Source organism: Micrasema longulum, unplaced genomic scaffold (assembly GCF_059751315.1).
Source record: "Micrasema longulum isolate JH-2025_06_02 unplaced genomic scaffold, ASM5975131v1 h1tg000755l, whole genome shotgun sequence".
NCBI classification, from domain to species: domain Eukaryota; kingdom Metazoa; phylum Arthropoda; class Insecta; order Trichoptera; family Brachycentridae; genus Micrasema; species Micrasema longulum.
Genome location: NW_028277949.1, coordinates 321,703 through 342,587, shown reverse-complemented (window position 1 = coordinate 342,587; position 20,885 = coordinate 321,703). Strand labels below are relative to the sequence as shown.

General features: G+C 34.9%; 1 protein-coding gene across 1 annotated transcript in view; it reads right to left on the bottom strand.

Annotated features, from left to right (window-relative positions):
- LOC148279135 (uncharacterized) overlaps positions 1-20,885 on the bottom strand; it is a 109,106-nt gene that overhangs the window by 1,563 nt on the left and 86,658 nt on the right. The window contains 13 exon segments of the mRNA XM_088230385.1: positions 251-349; positions 442-565; positions 3,460-3,663; positions 6,102-6,158; positions 8,054-8,241; positions 8,532-8,777; positions 11,071-11,373; positions 11,462-14,127; positions 14,477-14,714; positions 15,492-15,536; positions 15,539-15,782; positions 16,631-20,339; positions 20,710-20,882. Of these exon segments, the coding sequence (XP_088086511.1) occupies positions 251-349; positions 442-565; positions 3,460-3,663; positions 6,102-6,158; positions 8,054-8,241; positions 8,532-8,777; positions 11,071-11,373; positions 11,462-14,127; positions 14,477-14,714; positions 15,492-15,536; positions 15,539-15,782; positions 16,631-20,339; positions 20,710-20,882 (8,296 nt within the window).

Sequence of the window (20,885 nt, the reverse complement as noted above, 5' to 3'; positions counted from 1 at the left end):
ACATTCTTTAGTCAAAATAAAACATCAATATGAAATTTGAAACCAATCAAAAATTTTGGATTATTAGATTTCGTTGAAACATTTCTGCAAATAATTTTACAAAATACACATTTTAAAAAAATGAATGGTAGAATTCACTACGAGTATTCGTTTAAGGGCTGAGAATTGCCAAAAAAACCCAATGATTGTTCTAATAAACCTACTTTGACTGCATGTACAAGGTGTAAAATATCATAAAGTGCATGTGTACCAGAATTAGGTTGATGAAGGTCCCCAGGATGGGAATTGAGGAAGTTTTCAAAGTCCACAGCCATATAGGAACCATTCCCACTGCCGAACGGGTGCCAGTCTAAAGAGAAATGTTGCCGTGAGAATATGCAAACTGTGTGCATATAAAAGTAGAAGTAATATTATGCAAGGAGAATGAGGAAGAAAACGTACCCGAATATGTTGAATAGTCTGGAAGGGCTTGAAGGTCATCATCCTCATTAGATAGTATCTCCCTAGGGTACTCGTATATACATTGATATTTCTGCTTCTTGAATACCACTCGCTTTCTATTGTCCTGCTAAAACAGAACACTGGGGTTATTTCAGATATAATAGAAAACTGGGAAAAATATACTCCAATTAATTCTGAAGTATCTTAAATGTCAGTTTATTTAAAATGATTTGCTTTTACAAAATATGATTCTCGGTGAAATTCTTTTCATTTCTGTATAATCTTAAATGCCAAATGTGCAATCCTTAAGTTATTCAATTATTTCCATTTATCCTAAATGCCAAATACTCAAAATCATTCATCTAAACTATCCTAAACCCCTGGGATACTCTTCAAAGGCAATTATGCTTTGAATTCTTCACACGGTTTCCCCACTTTTAACAATTTTACAATAACACGGCGTTTACAATACTCTGGAACGTACCGTTTATGAAGTCAAAACAATTGCTCTCCTGCACATTTTATTTTTTGGCATTTGGGATAGTTCAGAATTGAACAGACATTTATTGTATGTGTAATATGGTATCGGCGTCTATGAAACATAGTACCCATCAGCATCTGCGATACTTGGTCTAATGAAGTCATGATATTTAGGGAATACAATAATTGACAAAAAAGCCGTTATATTTTAAGTTATTCTCATTATAATGCAGTTGACAAAACATAATGAATGCTACATTATTATAACATTTAACAAATCTTAAAACTCAACATTTTTTCAGAATTTTGATATGTACGAGTATCACATATTTTTTTATAAATAATAAAATCTTTTGAAAATATCATGTTTGGCCAAAAATCAAGCATTTTATTTTGTAATTTATATTGAGCACTACTGTCTTATGATTTCTCCCGTAAAACGATTATACTTATGAGCAAATTAAAAAAAAATCCTATCAAAATTTAGCTTTCATCAAAATGCTTTTGCTAGAACTAATTGCCTAAATGAATGCTAAGAAAAGCAGAAAATTGCACTAAAACAAATTTAAACTAGTAAACCACACTAAATTAAGAGCAAACACTAAAAAACAAACAAAATAAATCATTTTTTATACATATATGTTCTTTTTTATTAAGAAGTACATCAAATAAAAAAATGGTTTTCTCAGATCAGTGTTCAGCAATCAACCAAAAATAATCTAGCTGACTTATTCATCCAATCACAGGAACCGTTTTCTCTCTAATAGAGTGGTGTAAAAATAAAGCAAATACCTAAATCAAGTGATAAGAAGAGATTTTAAATCGTGGAGTTGTCTAACAGTTACTATAAACCAAATAAAACAAAGCAAAGGTAATGGATGTTCAAAAATATTATTGACTAATTGTTTGCTGAATTAAATACATAGTTACAAAATTGAATATTTACTGACTGAGTTGTGAATTCTATGCAATAAAAAAAACGGAAGCAAATATTAATTACCTAACTAAAAAGCAGATTAATTTAAGTTGCATTTGCTCTGTAAAACTAATAAATAAAATTAAACACAATTCAGAATTTAACAACATTCGTGACAAAGTCAATTTTTTTAATGGCACTGGCAAAGGGTTTGTGTGCGTGAGATTTACATGTACATTATGTACTTCTATATTTTAATCAGTATTGATGGTAAACAGTTTAAGAGATAAGTTTTTTTGAAAGAATATAATAATTTTGCCTTAAACAGTTTTATTTTTTATGTGGTTTAGTTTCATTTCCAATAAATAAGAGGAGCTATTTTTGAATGGTTTTATTGCAAGAAAAATATTTTCAAGTGTTGCATTATTGCATTTGTAGAATCATAAATTGTGTTTGATTTCCTTTACTGATTTCATCTGGAGTATTTTTTAAAAGTTTCGCCAGATGATCCAATGGGAAAAAATGCAAAAAGATCATGTTAATTCTAGGGAACTATATACTGCAATACACACGTAACTCACAGAACTCAATGGATCCTCTTCCTATAGATAGCGGCATCGTAAGAAACAAAATTTTATTACATTCAAAGAAGTGCCTATATAACTTATTTAAGAGATAAAATCATTATAGATGTAAATGAAATCATTGCTCCGTGAAAATTATGCATATTATGCAATATTGTAATTCTTTAGCTGGCTTGCCTCTGGCAATTTTCTTTAAAAAACAATCCCTTGACATTTGAGCCTGTCATTTGGGCGACCATGAAGCGTATTATTTATTGAATTTCAATTCGGAACAATTTGATTTGATACTTTACGAGGGTTGATGAGGAGCTCCACCTCTGACCTGCTTCGAGTTGACCAATCGAGCTGATGTGTATACATTATGTATCCTAATATGCCTACGTGTAAAGTACCGAGCGACAAGTCGAAACTTGCAACGGTTTAATTACAACAGGCCACTGACCACTGCAAAATGCTGCAAGGTGCTGTTTCATCAGGACAAAGGACGAAGCTGAGTTTGAATTCTCAAAATTCAAGGAACATCGAGGTCAAATGCTGTGTTGATGAGTGGTTGGCAGGGTTCGGACAAATCGTCGGGATCGTAGAACAACGACAGATGTGCGAAAAATGCGACTTTGACTTTATTTTACGTTTGATCTTGAAATAGTTATGTAGGCTTTTTTTCCAGGTTTGAAAAAAAAATATATATAACTAATCCCAGTATAAAATTATATACTTTTGTACTTATCAAGTTGTGACATAAAGTGTCAATTTTTAAAAAATTAAACTGCTCTCATGTAAAGTTAAAGAAAATCACATGCGTCATTGTTCTACGATGATGACAAAATGTTCTACCAGGAAGCTAAGAAATGTTGGGAGCATCGCTGGGAAAAGTACATACAAGTCCAGAGGGACTACGTACAAAAAAAATAAGGCTCAAAAACTTGTTCTCTTCGAAATAGGTCAGGGGTGGAGCATATAAATCAATGTTGATGTTGAATTATAACAGTGTTTATTCATACATAATTATTGACAATAGATAATTTGGGTGTTGCTAACCATTTGACTCGTCTCGGGGCTCTTGAGGGCGCTCTTGGTGGGCGTGGCTCGGCAGTCCCAACTGGACGGCACAAACTCCACCTCTTCCTCTTCTTCTTCCTCTTCGTCCTCCTCTCCGCCCCCCTCCCCCTCCCCCCCTGCCCATGGCCCCCGCTCGCCCTCCTCGGGAATGTCATCAAAAGTTGTCATAGACTGTTTCTTCTGCTGGGGGCCAAAATATATTTATTTCAATTCTATCTAACCCATCCGGTATCTCCCCGTAGGTGTAGGAAAAAGTGTTTAGATAGTATATATAAATTATTATATCAATTCAGAGACCAATTAATTAGTAAAATAACATTAACGAGGTATGGATATTCTTTTAAGCCATAAATGTTTTTGAATGGCATACCTATTTACATTTGTACACAAAATATCAAAACTACAGCAAAACAATACAAGGATTCTATAAAAAGCAATGAAGTACATCATATAATTATTTTTGTATCTGTCAAACACTGTGTTGTATATAAATGAATAAATATAAACTGGCCAGGTAAACAAAGTTTTAAAAAATGGTTTGATTTATATATAACTTTTTGCTGTCATGACAGAAATAATCATGACTTCAGTTCTCCAAGTGGAAGTATGTTTTAGATCCTGTAAAATAATAAACTGACCCGTCTATTTTAGAAACCACAAAAACCTAATAAAACATAGATTTAACTGTTACTTGTAGCTTCGCTAACTCAGACATTTCATTCATAAGTAAATAATAAATGTTCAAATAATGTTGCACTGTAGGCGTTTATCCGCCGATATATATAAATGCTCAAAAGGTCTCAGGTTTGATTCCCCACATGGTTCACATGAAATATTTATTCAAAAAGATGTTTTTACACTAGAATATTTTTTTATTGGGTTGTGGTTTCGTGGCTAGTGATGCGGACTCACTGATTCCAGAAGTTACAGAGGTCCGAGGTTTATAAGTAAAAATATATATCCAGTCAAACTTGGTTATTACGGGGAAGAGGGGACCGGCTGAATTTGCTCCTTATAAGCATTACTCGTTATACCAGAGAAAGGTTTTTTAAATCCAATCGCCATTGCATATTGTCACTATTGAAAATTATAATAAATGCTTACAAACATTCTTCCAAGTCGGTCCCTCAATGTTAAGGATCGTGATCACCATGAATACTTCTGATTAGTCTGTTCCACTCCAGTCTGTCCTCAGCCTGACAAACTGACTCATCAAATTTTAGCCCCGTAGCCACCTTTATTTGGCCAGTCCATCTATATGGGATTCTACCCCGGCTTCTCCTACCTTCAACTCGGCCAGACATTATTGCCTTTTCTAGATTATCTGGCTTACGTATAGCAATATGTTCGAAGAAAGACAGTATCCTTCTCAAACACACCATTGATAGACGAGTTGTAATATGGAGCTCTTCCAGTGTCCATGCATTTGTCCTTCTGGCTGTCCAAGGCACACGCAGCAGCCTTCACCAACACCACATCTCAAATGCATCGATCCTCTTCCTCTCGTATGCATGCATTGTCCACGTTTCAGCCCCGTATAGGAAAACGGAGAATCCAAGGTCTTCCATCAACCGCATTTTTGTTTCAAAATGGGATAAATGAACAATTGTATTTTTTTCACAATGTGATAAAAATAAAGAAATCTTTTTTCACACTTCAACATATTTTGCGCCACATTCTATTATACAAATAATTGCCACTTTATCGCAAATTGAAACACTTCTGCTTGTTAGTAGTCATGTTTACAATTCAAGGGTTAGGTTTTAACTTATCTGACATCACCCACTTATAATGTTCATTATGCATTGACCATAAAACATTTTTGATCATATTGTAATGTGGTGCCGAGCCTGTTATTGAGTTCAAGCTTGGATTTTTTACATGCAATTTTAACCACATGTGTGATACTTTGTCACTGCTGTCGGTGAAAACACCAATTAGGTACTTAGACACTTACATATATAATATCATAAACGTAAAAAGTTGGTCCCCCATTTGGATTTTATTACATAGGTTCTTATTTCGAAAATGATGTTTTTGAACAATTGAAGAGTTTTTGCTCAACTGTTGACAATTTTTTTTTTTCGGTGTGTCCGAGAAGAAGCTCGTTATAAAAGTGAATAAATGTATGGAGAAAACCGCAAACTAAAATGTCAACTAATGTTTCCTCATTATATCCGAGATCTCGCAATTTCCGTGATCCTTATAACCAAGTTCGACTGCATGTGGCTAATATTTATTTTTTATAAAAAAAAAAAGTATATTTTATCTGCACTGACACCCGTGGAATGGATGCTAGTCTGACACACGGATTTTCTCTATTATCAAATTACAATTTATTTATTTTTCAATAAAAATGTTTCGAAAAAATTTGTTAAGATATGTATTTTAAAAAGTCAACCATGAGGAATGTTCCTCTAAAGTTTCGCAGTCTGGCCCTAGAACACCGTGTATACCAGATATAATATATCACGATATATATCCGATATTTGGATATTTATAAAAATATCATGATGTTTTTGAACCCTGAGAAAATATTGGTTTTGTAATATGTAAAAGTTTTCATATATTTCCATTATTTATGTTTTTATAAACATTTTCCAAGAAAAGGAGATACTCACCGCAGGAGAGTGGTGGGACATTGTGGAGACGGCTAACAGCTGTTCCCTTCCTCCCTCCTGCAAGTTACCAGCGACCCACAACCAAACAGAAGCAAATAAGTATTAGACACGACAAGCTCATGCTAACTTCGCAACATGACAACTCAATATGCGGAGATAGCATTAATTACATGGATCCTAAATCACCACGTACCTATTGAATGATAAAAGAAATACTAAGTGCTTGGCCATAGTGGCGAGCGTTTTGCGGCGCGGTGCGGGCGCAGGGAACTCAAACTTATGGAAACAAGTAAAGTGTCCATAATGACAGCGCGGACCGCGTACCGCGCCACGCCGAAAAATGCTCGCCACTACGGCCAAGATCTAAAGCACATCTATAAATAAAGTAGATACAAGCTGGAAATCTTTAGTATAAAAAAATATTGAATCCTTCAGCAAAAAACGTTAAAAATAGTTATGTAGGTGTGGTACTTTATAAAATTTTAACAAATGAATTTATAATCTTCATTTCAATATCCTTAGTTAGTGAAAAATTTTGCCGAAAGTTTGTTTCAATTTATTGCAGAAATAAAAGACGAATGATACTTAAATCCACAAATTTATAGTAGCCAGTGACCCAGTCCTGAAGATTTTGCGAAGGCAATGAAACCGGAAACCGGTCACCGGTTATCCTAAATTTGTAGATTTAAGTATCAGTAGTCTTTAATTTCTATAATAAAACATTGAATATCAAAAAAATAATGCCTGGAATAAAATGGAATCAGGATATGTACATAATGCCATCTCGAGTGTTCAAATATAAAATACAGTAAGTTTGTACTGCAGCTTACATTTAAGTAATTGATAAGCTGTAAATACATATTATCGTATGTATTTTTAACTTGCATATTAATGACATTTAATTACACACAAACATAACATAAAAGTTAATAACTATGCAGCGTGATCAACATACAGCAGTAGTCAATTTTAAAATAAAATTATAGGAAAGCAAATATGCATATACATATATTTTTAATTATCCACAGATCTTCATGGGACGAATATTTATATTTAATAATGTTTTTTTAATTATAAATCTACATGTTTTGCATTGAGAAACAAAAAAGTTCAATCATATTTCTGTTGAAAGTGCAATATATACATTATCTTGAAACAGCCAATTGATTTACATAAATAACTGAACTTCTTCATTTGCATAATTGAAGATTTTTTTTTCTACAAACAAAATAAATACAGTTAATGTAGATATAAACCACTGAGAAAATAAATATCACTGCCCCCTGTGGTTTTTATTATAAGTAATAGTTTTAAAAAACAATTTAATTGATATCATTAAAAAATAAATAAATTATAAGCAAAAATATATTATTAATCATTTCAGAGCAGCAGCAATATATTCCATGAAAAATACACAAAATAAAAAATGTTAGTTACTGTATTACACACAAGACAAGCCTCACGAATACATACACTAAATTAATCTTTAACCCTTATACACAATAGTTTTAAACTATGTATGTAGAATTCAAAAAAAGTTTATGATTGTGTGTTTAAAATAATTTTAGATCAAATATGATAAACAATTTGCAGAATCATTAATTGCAAAAGCAGTGGCTTGGAAACATCTAGAGTAGCTATGTCATAGCCATGGGGCTTTTACATAGATAATTGTACACAAATATACAAAAAGAAAAAAACTATGGATACAAAAAATAAGAGAGTGCCTAATCAAATGATTTGATAAACTATTAAAAATGACGAATTAATAGCTTAAAACTTCAAATGGATCATTACTCAAAGGTGTCACCATCGGACATAGCTGATCTAGAACTTTATAATTAGAATCTGTACAAGATATTTGAATTAAAGTATGGTGTAGAGATTCTAGAATTCTACTACAAATATATAGGCACTCTGATTGAAATATGAAAATCAATATCAGGCCAAACCTTCCATATGAAGTCTCCGCTGGAGGATGAGCTGCAATTGGAGTCATCACTCTCACTGTCCCAGTCCTTCAGCCTCTCGGGAGCCATGTGGCCCATATTCTCTACTCGGGAGTCTTTGGTCAGCTCATTGACACCCTGAGGACTCATTTCACTGAATGAAGTGGACATCACGTCTTCATTAGACGGGCCTACAAATACAATGTTTATGTTGCAGTCAAGTATTTTTTATTTGTATCTAATTGCATTTGCCTGCCCGCCGATTTAAATGTCAAAGTTTGAAAATTTGCTGTTTGCTAAAATTATTTTTATGAGAATTAATAATTTCCAAATCCTAGATTTTTAAAGTTTAATTTTGAAAAATCCAAAAAGCTGTAATAGTCTAAAAATATTCTATTACGTACATTCATTACTTTTTAAAATACTGTGTGTGTAGTATTGACAAGGAAGTGCGTTCAAATTGAAAATGGTTTTTTTTTACCGGAGAACTGAATTTCACTCAGTTCTGCTGAATTTCTCTTCTGAAATTTAAACGGCTCGTTCAAATCCTCCTTGAATGTTTCGAAAGATGGCGAATCTTTCACGTTTCCCGCTAATATCCTATCCATGTTGTGCGCCCCCATGTTGACACCAGCATACTGAACATATTCATCCAGTCCAGAGGAGTTCATGTACTGAAGACTATTTGGATAAGTATCCGTGTTTGCATTACACTCACTTTGGTTATCTGCAATAAAACATTAAAAAATGATAATTTTATTTATAACTACCTGACCCAACAGACATTGTCCTGCCCGAATGCCGGCTTCCCTTGGAAAAATACTTTTTATTGATAAGTAGGTACCTAGGTACTTGTTTGTGATTAAATTCCAAAACTAAAAATTGTTAATAATCAAATATTAGATTGAAGTAGGTACTTGTTTATGGTTGAATTCCAAAACACAACCAAAATATTTTTTAAAATGTGGCATTCTTTTTGCAAACGTCAAACTCCTGTCTTCTCACCAACAGAGGGGTGTACTTATGTAGGAAAACGATTTTTTTAAATGTATTAAATTTAATATTATTTTATTATTACCAAAAATCCAGTAAAAAGAAATAAATGGGTGAAATTATAAAGAATTTAAGGAAAGAATCTGATTGAGATCCACAAAAAACAAATGCTGTTTGTAAACATTCAAAAACAAACTTTTTTTATACACAAAAAAACAACATCTTTCCATTTTTCTGTAAATGCATTCTCCTCGAATGCAACCCTGGTAGATCGATGAATAAAACATTTATGCTCTTTATTTCTTTTTTACACATTAGATTGAAGATTTTATTAACTACGAACACGCACAGCGCAAAGATCTATGTTTCTCTGAAAACCGCTAGTAAATCGGTTAAGCCGTTTAGAAGGAGTTCAGTGACATCACACGTACAGAGGAATTATATATAAAGATATTAATGGTCAAAACTGATTACAACAATTACGTAAACAAAAATACTTAGCAATGATAAAATAGGGACAATTAAATAAGGGTATATAGCATGCGCGGTCCGGTCCGTCCATAGATTGGATGGAACCAATGCTTCCCTAAAAATTTGACCTTCAAACAATCAGTACCTAATTTTTTTTATTTAATAAAATCAGCTACAAGTTGACTCTTTTAAATAACTACAGCAAATATTTTTTTATTAGTTGTTAATCGAAACGATCTGCGTAAGTGTTATAGTTCTTTTAAGGCGGCCCTCCGGTAATGAATTTCAAAAGTCTGCACACGCGCAAATGAGGAACTTCAGCCCTACGGGAAATTGGATACATAAATGTTTTCTTATACGCGGTAAAAATTAGAGCATTCAATTTTACGGCTAAGTTTCTTGAAAACGTACAAAAAAAATAATAAAAAATATTTTAATAATAAAAAAACTACTTTGAACGACATCACTAGTTCATATGAATCAACCAATGATAATACGGTTGTGGAAGATTTCCGGTTTACGGTAATTCAACGGACCAATCGGAAGAACCGACCGAGAAGAAGCGGAAAAGAACTTGAGACGTCAAACGCACAGTAATTTCATAAATACGAAACTTTAAAAAATCATAGTGCTGATAATACGATACATAAAATTTAGTCTATTAACAAATAAAAAAAACAATATTTCGAATTTGTCCAAATTTTTGTAGACAAGGACTGGATTCAACTACCCAGGAAGCTGTAAATATCAACATATTACAACAGAGATGTAGAACATTTTAGAGAAGGTAAAATTGAACCTACATATTAGGCAACGCAATTGAAAACGTGATATAATTCAATCAGATGAATCTCACCCGCATAAATAAAGGTTTCAGATCTTTAACTTCACAAACATCAACAGATGAAAGAATTGAAGGAATATAGATGTTCAAATATGGGCAGAATGGTGAATGTTACACAGTGTGTAATGTGGCTACTTAAACCAACCAATGACAGGTCATAAGCTCTGTAGATGCATAGACTTCAATATTACCTTCCCTAAAATGTTCTTCATCTCTGTTGTAATATGTTAAATAAAAAAACCACTGAACTTCCGCATGGAGATCTTTAGTATGTATCTCTGGAACCAATTCTAACAAACTTGGACAGGGTTGTTTCCATACATTGTGACGGTTTTATAACAAATTTAACACTTAAATCAGTTGACGAAATGATATTTTAATATTACACCATGAAATATAACTCTTTTATGGTGAAATTATGGCATAAAATTGCTTTTTTTTAGTAGCGATACAGTTGTATTTATGTAAATAATCTAATCGAAAACCTCACTGCACACTCCTAGTATACAGTTTATACTAAAAAAAAATGTTCTACCAAGATTCCTAGATAAGCCATGTCAACCGTTCTATATTCCCGCCCCACAGATATCTGAATAGCAAGTTGAGAGAAATGTTCATAAACTGCAGCAAGATAAAATGAGTTTTGGTAACCATCTTAGGATCTGCTACAAATATAAAAGGAATTTTCACATACAATTAAGTAGCTCCTTACCAATATCCTCGTGTGGTTTACTGAAATCGGATGATCTGATATTCATAAACCCAGGAGAATTTCTCAGCACAATGCCAGCATTATCTTGGTTTATTTGCTGAGGAACAACAGCTACGTTCTCCATGAAGGAGTCCAGAGTTGGAGATATTTCCCTGTTGTGTTTATTAGTTTCACTCAATCCATCGTCCAGTAGAAACATGGAAGGTTTGGGAGTCAGACAGTTGTCTTGAAATCGTCTTTCATTCTCCAAAAAATTTACAGTTACATTATTCACGTGCCAGTCTCTTATTGGAATCGCTGAATCTAAAAAAACATGCGCGCATATTTTAAAATTTGCATCAAAAGAGACCAAACGTTAAACATAATATTGTTAAATATAATATTAATGTACCTGGCAGATAATTCTCATAATTTAAGCTCAAACTCATTTCAGCATCGTTAATGGACTCAAAACCTTCGGAATGAGGAACAGGTTCCGTAACAGCGTTAGTACTGTTATATACGGGTGGATAGATGATGCTGAAGTCTGGTGAACTAATATCTTCTAATCCGGTAGAGTTACTTTTTACGGATTGAATCGGAATTCTACTCGTATTTTCCTTGACTGGATGCGAATCTAAACAAAGATCGGACTCCGGAATCATACTGAAATTTGGTGAACCAATATCTTCTAAGCCAGTGGAATTCTTATGTACGTTCTGCACAAGCCCAGATTCAATGCTACTGTTATTTTCTGGAAGTATACAAAAATTTGACGAACCTTGTAAACTAGTGTTATCATTTTGGATATTTTGTACAGACTCTTGCTCGCAGCTAATATTTTTCGACTCACTGGAAGCTTCAAAGTTGAGAGTGTGAGGAATAATGCTAAAATTTGGAGATCCGATGCTCTCCAGTCCAGTGGAGTTCTTGTTGATTTGTAAACATTCCAATTCACTGCTGTCAACTTTTGTGATGTTTACTGTAGGGGGTATAGTGCTGAAATCGGGAGAACCAATGTCAACCGATCCCGTAGAATGTTTATTGTTTTCTACCAATCCTGACTCATCACTTGATTTCTGCGTATCAAAATCAATATTTGTAGACGGAATCACAGTAATGTATTTTGCGCCAGTGTCTTCTAATCCGGTAGAATTCTTTTGAATATTCACAATGTCATTTTTACTTATTAGATCAGAGGAGTCAAGTAGGTTTGGAGAAGAAATTACACTGAAATTGGGGGAAATAATATCACCTAGTCCCGTGGAATGTTTCATAGTTTCTTTTATATTTTCTAGACTAGCATAATTCAATGGCACTTCTATCGGAACATTTAAATCTTGAGAAGAAATGCTATCTATGGAAAGCAACGGATCCGAATTACCAGAAACCCTTTCGTTCGAAATGAAATTTTGACTACCATCATCTTTAAAAGATATATAGGATATAGAAGAATCTACGATGCCTTCTAGAAACTGGAATTGCGCATCTATCATATTGTCGGGGGATTCGGCAACTTCTGGATTTGATGTGTCTGTATTGAGCTTCTGCATCGAAGCTACGGCCGATGTTGGGGTCGAAGTCATCGCTGTTTTCAAGTGCTCAAAAGTATTTACATATGCACTTCTATTAAGTGTCATTCCAGGTTTAGCTTTAGCTTCAGTGTCCAGGGAGTCTACCGAATCAGATTTTATTTCCCTTTGATCATCCATACTGGAAATTTCATTCTTAAAAAATGAAAGTGTGTTAAATGTAATTGGACTAGTCTGTGAAATGCTACCGATACCTTCTATTACTTTCAGTTGCTCCTCGGAATTCAAAGAGCTTAATACGTCCACTGTATTGTCACTTTGTTTGACATCGGGAATTTCATCAGATATGTTAACCTCGTTACAATCATTGTGGATCGTAGGTAATTTTAACACAGTATCTATAGCAGATATTGGAGAATCCTTCAATACATCGTCTAATGAGTTGGAATGTTTCATTTCGTTATTGGCTAAGATAGATATCCCAGATTCAACTGTGAGGCTATCATCTGATTTGTTTGCAGAATTCAGGTGAGCACTTTCGATAGCGAGGTCTGGCATTTTTAATGGCATATCTGGAGAGTTTTTGACACTCGAATGCTGGAAATCTATAAAAATATCCGCTTCATTGACTGGTAAACTACGATCGTGGGTGCCATCAACACAACCCATTACCATTTCTATAGGAGAGTGATCGAAACTTTGCAGAGAAGAATTACCTTTTCCGCACTTTTCGTAGACATTATGTAGAAATTTCCTTTCGCCGAAATTGGGCGGAGTATTTTCAACATAAGTCTGAGTTTCGATGAACGGATCTCTAGCAACAGGACTAGTTATAGGTTCGTTGGTGTACAAGTCATCGAAATTTTCTTCTACATTGAACAAAGTATCATTGGAACACCACGAATCCATACTGGGCGTCTTCGTATGCAAGTTGATGGATACAGATTTATCGGACGGCTTGATTTCTGAATCAACAGGACTTGTCATTTCTGAGATGAATGAGGGTTGAGAGATTTTCGAAACATTGGATAAATCGTCCGGTAACTCTGCTACTTGATTATTGTACACATCAGAAAGTTCTTTCACTGTCAACTTTTTGTCATCTATTACATAAGTCTTGGATCCTGAATCAGCATCAGATGTGTTTTGCGAAATATCATCAATTTTTTCCAGGTTTAAAAAATCTTCGGGTGGGTTTTCTTGGTTTATGTAATTGGTGGATTCATTGTTGATATCTTCATTTGCAATTTCCTGATTTAAGAAGTCGTTACTTTCAGAACTGAGTGTCATCTTAGAAGCATTTTCTAATGTTTTGCTAATATTTTCCAGTAAGTTATCTACATTTTGGGAGATTTCTTCTGTGGATTTGGTATGAGAATGGTCATCGTAAAATGGAGATAGCAATTCCGAAGATTGGAGAGTGTGCGGTGGGAATTGGTTTAAAAGCGTTGGTGGCTTTTTCTTAATTAGAGACGAAGCATTGTCATCGTCGAACTCCATGGGTTCCCCATCAAAACTGTCGAGGCTGTCGGCACTGAGACTCCGTCTGAAAATAATAATAGGATTAGAGAGAGAAACGTAAAATACAAAGTAGAGATCGAGATATTACAATAGAGATAGATAACATTTTAGAGCTTTTAGCTAGAGCTAGTCATTGGTTAGTTTAAGTTGCCACTTTACACACTGTGGAACATTCACCATTCTGCCTATTTTTAAACATTCATCCTGTAAATGACTATAATTCCATACTCCTTTCTCTAAAATGTTATCTATATATGTTCTAATATGCTGATCTTGATAACTCCCCAGGGGACGAAATGCAGGCATTGTCTACAAACATTTGAACGAACTTAAAATATTCTTGACAATTCAGAGTTTTGATCTCCAGAACTTACCGCCTATTTAAGTTTCCAGGAGCCACTTCGTTGAGTACAAAGGTGCGATTGGAGCAGTCAGAGTGAGTGTCGTCATCTGACCAATTGTGTTGCCTTTCGTCGAGCTTAGTCACCACGTTCGTGTTGACCGCCTGACACACTCCATCAAATGGGAGGATATTCTCAATATTACTGGTTTGTTCGCCCAGGGAAAGGCTGTTGGAATTATCGGTTTTATCAGCCGCTGAAAATATAAAAACTTTTAAAATTATGAGCATTTAACCAAAACCGAAATCATAACACAGTTGAGTTTTTATTTTCATATTTGTAACTGACTTCTGCGGTAAAATTATTTTATTAATAGAGACCGGATTATATGCAATTGCATGTTTTGGCTATTTTTCTCAGCAACCGCACGGCTTTTGTCTAAACAATTAAACTCTATTACATTTACCTTTTTTTCTAGATTGTGATTCTATGTCATTATAATTTGATCTAATTAATTTTACTATGTATTTTTATTGTTATTTATTGTGGCTTGACACGGCATAGCCTAAAAAGCCTTAATAAGTTCATAAATATTTAATTTTGTAATTTTGAATGAATAAATAAATAAATTGTCTTAAACATGGAAAAAAAGTTTTTTTATTTCATTTACAAAACAATCCCGGCTTTGAACCATTATGTCAAATGAATAGTTTTATTAATAGCACGGGTAAAATATAGCACCTAAGTTCAAGCACTGCGCCTCGTGGACGACCTCGTGGACGCGGAAGGTTAATTCTCAATTAATAAAAATATTTTTACTGGAAGTAGGCACAACCTTAGAACAAATTTTTTTTTTAAACATATTATTTTTAATATCAATAAAAACAAAGATTGTTTAAATTTTTCCAAATGATAAAATTGGAAGTGGAAAAAAAGAAAGTGTTAATAATTTTTTAAAAATTGGTACACTAAAAAGTATATTTTCACCCAAATTGTTTTCAATCTGTAATTGAACTAAAACTCCTATAAAAAAATGTGTTTGTCATACCTTTTTCCATATCAGAGAATTCTGACCAGCTCTCCTCCTGTATGAGCTTAAAGGTATGACTCCGTACATACTGTAGTGCACCAGCACCTGGTTCCTGACCTGCTGAGGGCTTTTAGGGTCCTCAGTCTGGCTGAAGCTGCAGCCGGCTGCGGAGCTGGTCCCCGGCTCCGGGTCCACCGCAGTAGCTCTCCGAACTTCGGGGCCCTCGGAAGCCATTTTCTGGTCCGATATTCCGTCCGACCAGGCCTTATCGTGTTCGGCACCTTCGTCATGACGAATTTGACCCATTCTCTGTGATAAATAAGTTCGGTAGTTTTTTTAATTTGTTAATAGAATTTCAAACTAAACAAAAAAAAACATATTTCACTTTTAAGTATTGTATTATAGCTACGAAGTTTTTTTTATTTGAAAATCCCCGAACCGAAAAACCGAAACTTTGAAATTAGACCGCCCGCGATGTCACGAGTTGTGGTCGGTGAGTGGTCAAATTAAACATCTGAACAATGAAACATAACTGACGAGAAGCAAAGGAACCATGGGTTTAACTGAAATTTATTGTACAAACCGCCGACTTGCAGGCATTGTACAACATCGTTTAACATGATCAGATTACTACGTAGGAACCACAGACAGTTTGTTTTTATTTCTAACTATAATTGTCAGTCAAAATATGCCAAAGTCGAACAACAAGGCTACTAATTTATTGGCTATTCCACCCTCATAAGCAAAAAGGCAGCTATTTGCAAAAGTCTTATTTTTTATGTTTATCAACTTTATGCAAACTTAAAAAAACTGTAAATATTCATAACACAGTATGTCAATTGTTTCTAAGCACAAAACCTGTATGTGTCATTCTACACTGTTATTGCTTAAGATACCACATAATATTCTTTTTCGTATTGAAATATATTTTTTAATGCTTTTTGCTTTATATGAAATGGTTAAATTTTTTTTTTAGAACATTACCTTATAACATTTATTAAAAAAAATAATTCAAAATTCAAACTAAAGGTTATTGAATATGTGTTAAACAACTTATAAATTAAATATATGTACATTATTATTAAGGTTAAAAAGGGTCCGAAGATATGATATGATTGAAATATTGTAATCTAGGGAAATCACAAGCAAAATTTTACCTGAGCTAGTGGCAGTTTGAGTTCCAATTCATTTCTCAGAGCCTCCACACTTTCAGCATCCACAGTATAGCGCTCCGACGCACTATTCTCAGTCAGCGACTCGGTGCTACTGCCCGCACTAACCGTCGAGCCCGGGTGGACTTCAGATTTAGGGTGCAAGAACCAACCGGAGGAGGAGCCTTCCTGCACCTGTGTTGATGTTCCCACATTAACATACTGAGGCTCAGAATCATCATCGGAACAATACTCGTCCATTTCGCACTCGGCATCCAGCTTCTGGAATTCCAAGTCGAGAGTTTCTATCAATTCCACACTAGCCTCAGCCTGTTCTTTATTTGGCAAACTGTTGATTGGTTCAACTGCGAGAGACTCTTGATCAAAAGTTGATTCTATAACCGCTATATTTATAGATTCATCAACCAATTCACTGCTGTTACTAGATAGAAGAATTTTATCTACATTTTGATTGATACAATCAACTTGCTGGATCTTAAATTCGATTTCCTTAGAATTGTCATCGGTGGTATTTAAATGGGGTTTATCATTTTTCCCGTCTATTTCATTTGCATTGGGCATATTTGAACCAATCAGTTCTGTATAACTTTTGTCATCAAATGGTTCTGCAAGTTGCTCATTAAATTCTTTATCAATAGATTTAGGATCAGACATTAAATTATCTAAATTGGCCTGATCAGTTACGACTAAGTCCGATTCAACATTTTCACTTGTATTTGGAAGGCATTTACTTAATTCATTGGGAACAAGCTGGGTATTCGATATTAAGGAGTTAGACTTGGGACATTGAATAGACTCATTAATGAGTGCCGAGTCTATTGACATGGCGCTAGAATTAGGTTTTAGATCAGCTGTTTTTACAGTTTCCCTAACTAAACTGCTTTCTTCAGAGCCTTCATTCTTTTCACTATGATCTAAAGATACAATTCCACTTTCTAAATCGTTAGAAAGAGAACCGTCATAGGTTGGCTCTAAATCAGATTTCTGGGTTAAACCACTATCTGTCAGTTCAGGATTGTGCTGAAGTATATTATCTTGAGAAATTATGCTTGGCCGTTCCATTGTGTCAAACTGCGATTGAAAGCCACTTTCACTACCAGTCAATAATGAATTGGTTTCTATAGAATTATTTTCTATTTTCTGATTATCGTCTACTTCTATCTGTTCGTCCACGGAATGGTCATCAGACACAATATCTTGACTGCTGTTACGAGTCGGTGCAGCAATTTCTTCTATTTCCAAAGGTCCCGAGTATTCTATATTTAGATTGTTTTCATTTTCCGCAATAGCTAACTTAGTTGTGAGATTTAATATTTCATTATGCATGATATCTTGAATCTCTCGATCAACTCGATCACCGGAGTCATCCACTGTAGCGTTGTTCACTGGAGGGCTACAAATTTCAATCTCTTCGTTTTCTACAGATTTACCACTCACTAAAACAGGGGTACTGGAAGACACGGTCATTGATTTAATTTTCGAATGGAAGTCATCGGGTGATATGGATGATTCGATATTTGATTCTATTTTATTAGCATCTGTATGAGGACTTGAAAGGCTATCATACAAGTCGATCATTAATGGTTTAGATATTCTAGGCTCAGAGTTATCCAGCACACTGAATCCAAATCCATCTGGTGGATTGACATATTTTGTGGATTCCCAAGTATCAGTGGAGTCGCATAAATCATCTAATTTACTTGCGTGATCATTGGCATAGAGATTCAAATTAATATCATTAAAATTGGATGAAAATTTAAGGTTTTCCTCTTCAGATGTGACGTTTAAATGATCTGACGAATTATCTATAAAGCCTAATGATGAGTTAGGAAACATTCGGCTGTCATTATTTGGCAGATGGAAATTAAAATTAGCTGGAAGATTAAAATGTTTTGTTGAAATATTTGGATCATCTGAGCTATTTTTACTAAACACATTTCCCAATTTTTGACAAAAAGCATCATCCTTTGTAGTGTTTAGAACAGCAACGTTTACGTCGGGAACTATCCCTATACTGGAAGGTTTATTTATATCTAAAAAAGAATCCATATTCTTCTGAAATAATTGTAACTCCTTGATAGAAGTGGCTTTATTTTGAGATTCTGTCAAATTATTAAGGCTCTTGTTTCGCCTTAAGTTTTTAATGGCGGTGTTTCGGTGGTTTCTCCACAGCTTGTAAAGGTCCAATCCCGGCCGGAGGTTCTCCATTCGGGATAGGAGAGAAGCCGACAAGTTTCTAGGAAAAGATAAATATTGCTCAGCAGGTAAACTAGTTTCTTTCGGAGGCGAGTCAGGCTTCATTTTTCTTTGAATAACATCAAAGAACATATTACCCTTCCCTTCCATGGAAGTATACGACGCTTCTTCACTCTCTAAGTCTGTAAAATCCATGTCGATGTGTGTCAAAACCATAAAATCCGTTACTGATTTGGATTTCATTTTAATTTTTTCGGTAATAGTTCCCATTTCAATTCTCTTTTTCCAAATTTCATCCTCAGTTTCAGACCCCGAACTGTTTTGCCTCGGAACACTCCATTCTCCATCTCCACTCTCAGTCTTAATATGTTCCTTGTTTTTCAATGGGTCAGGGGTATAACTAGAGTCTTGCAGGGAGTCGAAATCTTGCCCATTCTCTCGGCAGTCAGCGTGGAACATGGGATCGGGGACCTCCTCTCCCATCTTTGCTAATCTAAAGTCCAAAGTCGGATACGATTCTTCTTTATCCGTATTGGAAATTTCAGGTACTTCGTGTAAGGGGCTATTTACAATGTCACTATCTATATTGGCATCATTTAAAGTTCCTTCTGAGGGACTATCGTCACTCGAACATTTAGTTAAATCACTAATCGAATCAACTTTGGAAGCGTCGTGAAATTCGATTGGTAACTTTTCCCATGTCTGGGATCTGTTACTGGTGGTGAGGTCTATTGCTATTTGCAAAGATGACTTAGGTTTGTTGGAGACATCTCTGGATGGACTGGTTTGATGGCTGGACTCTGAGCTGGAAGTCTTCTCGGAGCTCAGCATATTATCAAAATCACTTATGACGTCGCTTACATTCTTGATGTACGATATGTCTTCTGGGGTATTGTAAGGCACATCGCGTAACCACGGCGCAACTTGGCACACTTCAGAGTCGAAAAGCAGCCTTTCTGACGTCTCATCGGGGACGGTGAGTGGAGATTTAGAGGGTGAGGGTTCTACGGGTTTCCATAGAGATCCGGATTCAATATTTGCTTTCAGAAAAACGCCATCCATATTTGATAACTTATCGAACATATTACTATTTTTTTCTAGGACAGATTCGAAGGAACCGTGCAAGTTGGTTAAACTGTCCGACTTGCCTTTTACAGAAAGCTCGTCACTTGTGAGAGTATCTGATGAGACAGCCAGATTATGATACACAAACTGTTGCTCCCTCGGGACACGAGGTGAGTCCGAAGGTACGCTAATATCACTCGGCGGAAACTTCATATCGTAATATTCTTCAGTCACAGGGGCAGGAAGACCATTGTCTACTTTTGGAATGTTGTTAGGTTTGAGGTTTTGCCAACGGGCCTCGAAATCTAGAATCTCCGAATCCTCAGTGTGCTGATGGAAGTTAGAGTAAATACTGCGCAGGTAGTTGGATACTCGCGCTGAAGAGCATCGTTGAGTGGGATCATCTTGCCAGCAAGAGAGCATTACATTATACCTGGAAGAAAACCAACCAATGAGGGAAAAACAACTATGTACTACTGAAACAAACACTGCGACAAAAAAAAGACTTTTGTTCTAAAACGTAATTCGTTAAATTGAAGTTAACTTAATAAGTATCATAATCCATTCTACCCTTTTTAGCATAGGGCACTGCTTTGGTGCACAAATTACACGAAGGCGAGATGATCAATCAGGATTAAAGGTCGACAGAAAACATCTATTTAAAAAGGATCTTTTAACACAGAAAAAATATTGCATGGTTCACAAATTTAATATTAAGGGCATATCTGATATTGTCTTCACGTAACACTAAAAGTAAGAAAGAAGAAATATAAGACGATTTACAATGTGAAATAATCACTTACAAATAGGTGATGTATTCAGTGCTATATACTGGCAGACCCAGACGCACCCCGTTACATTGTAGAACTTGGCTGATGATGTGTTCATCCAGCAGTTCAGGGTACGGCAGCTCGCCCCAGGAACAACATTCCCACAGGAATACTCCAAGGGACCACATGTTCGATTCTTGGGTTGACTT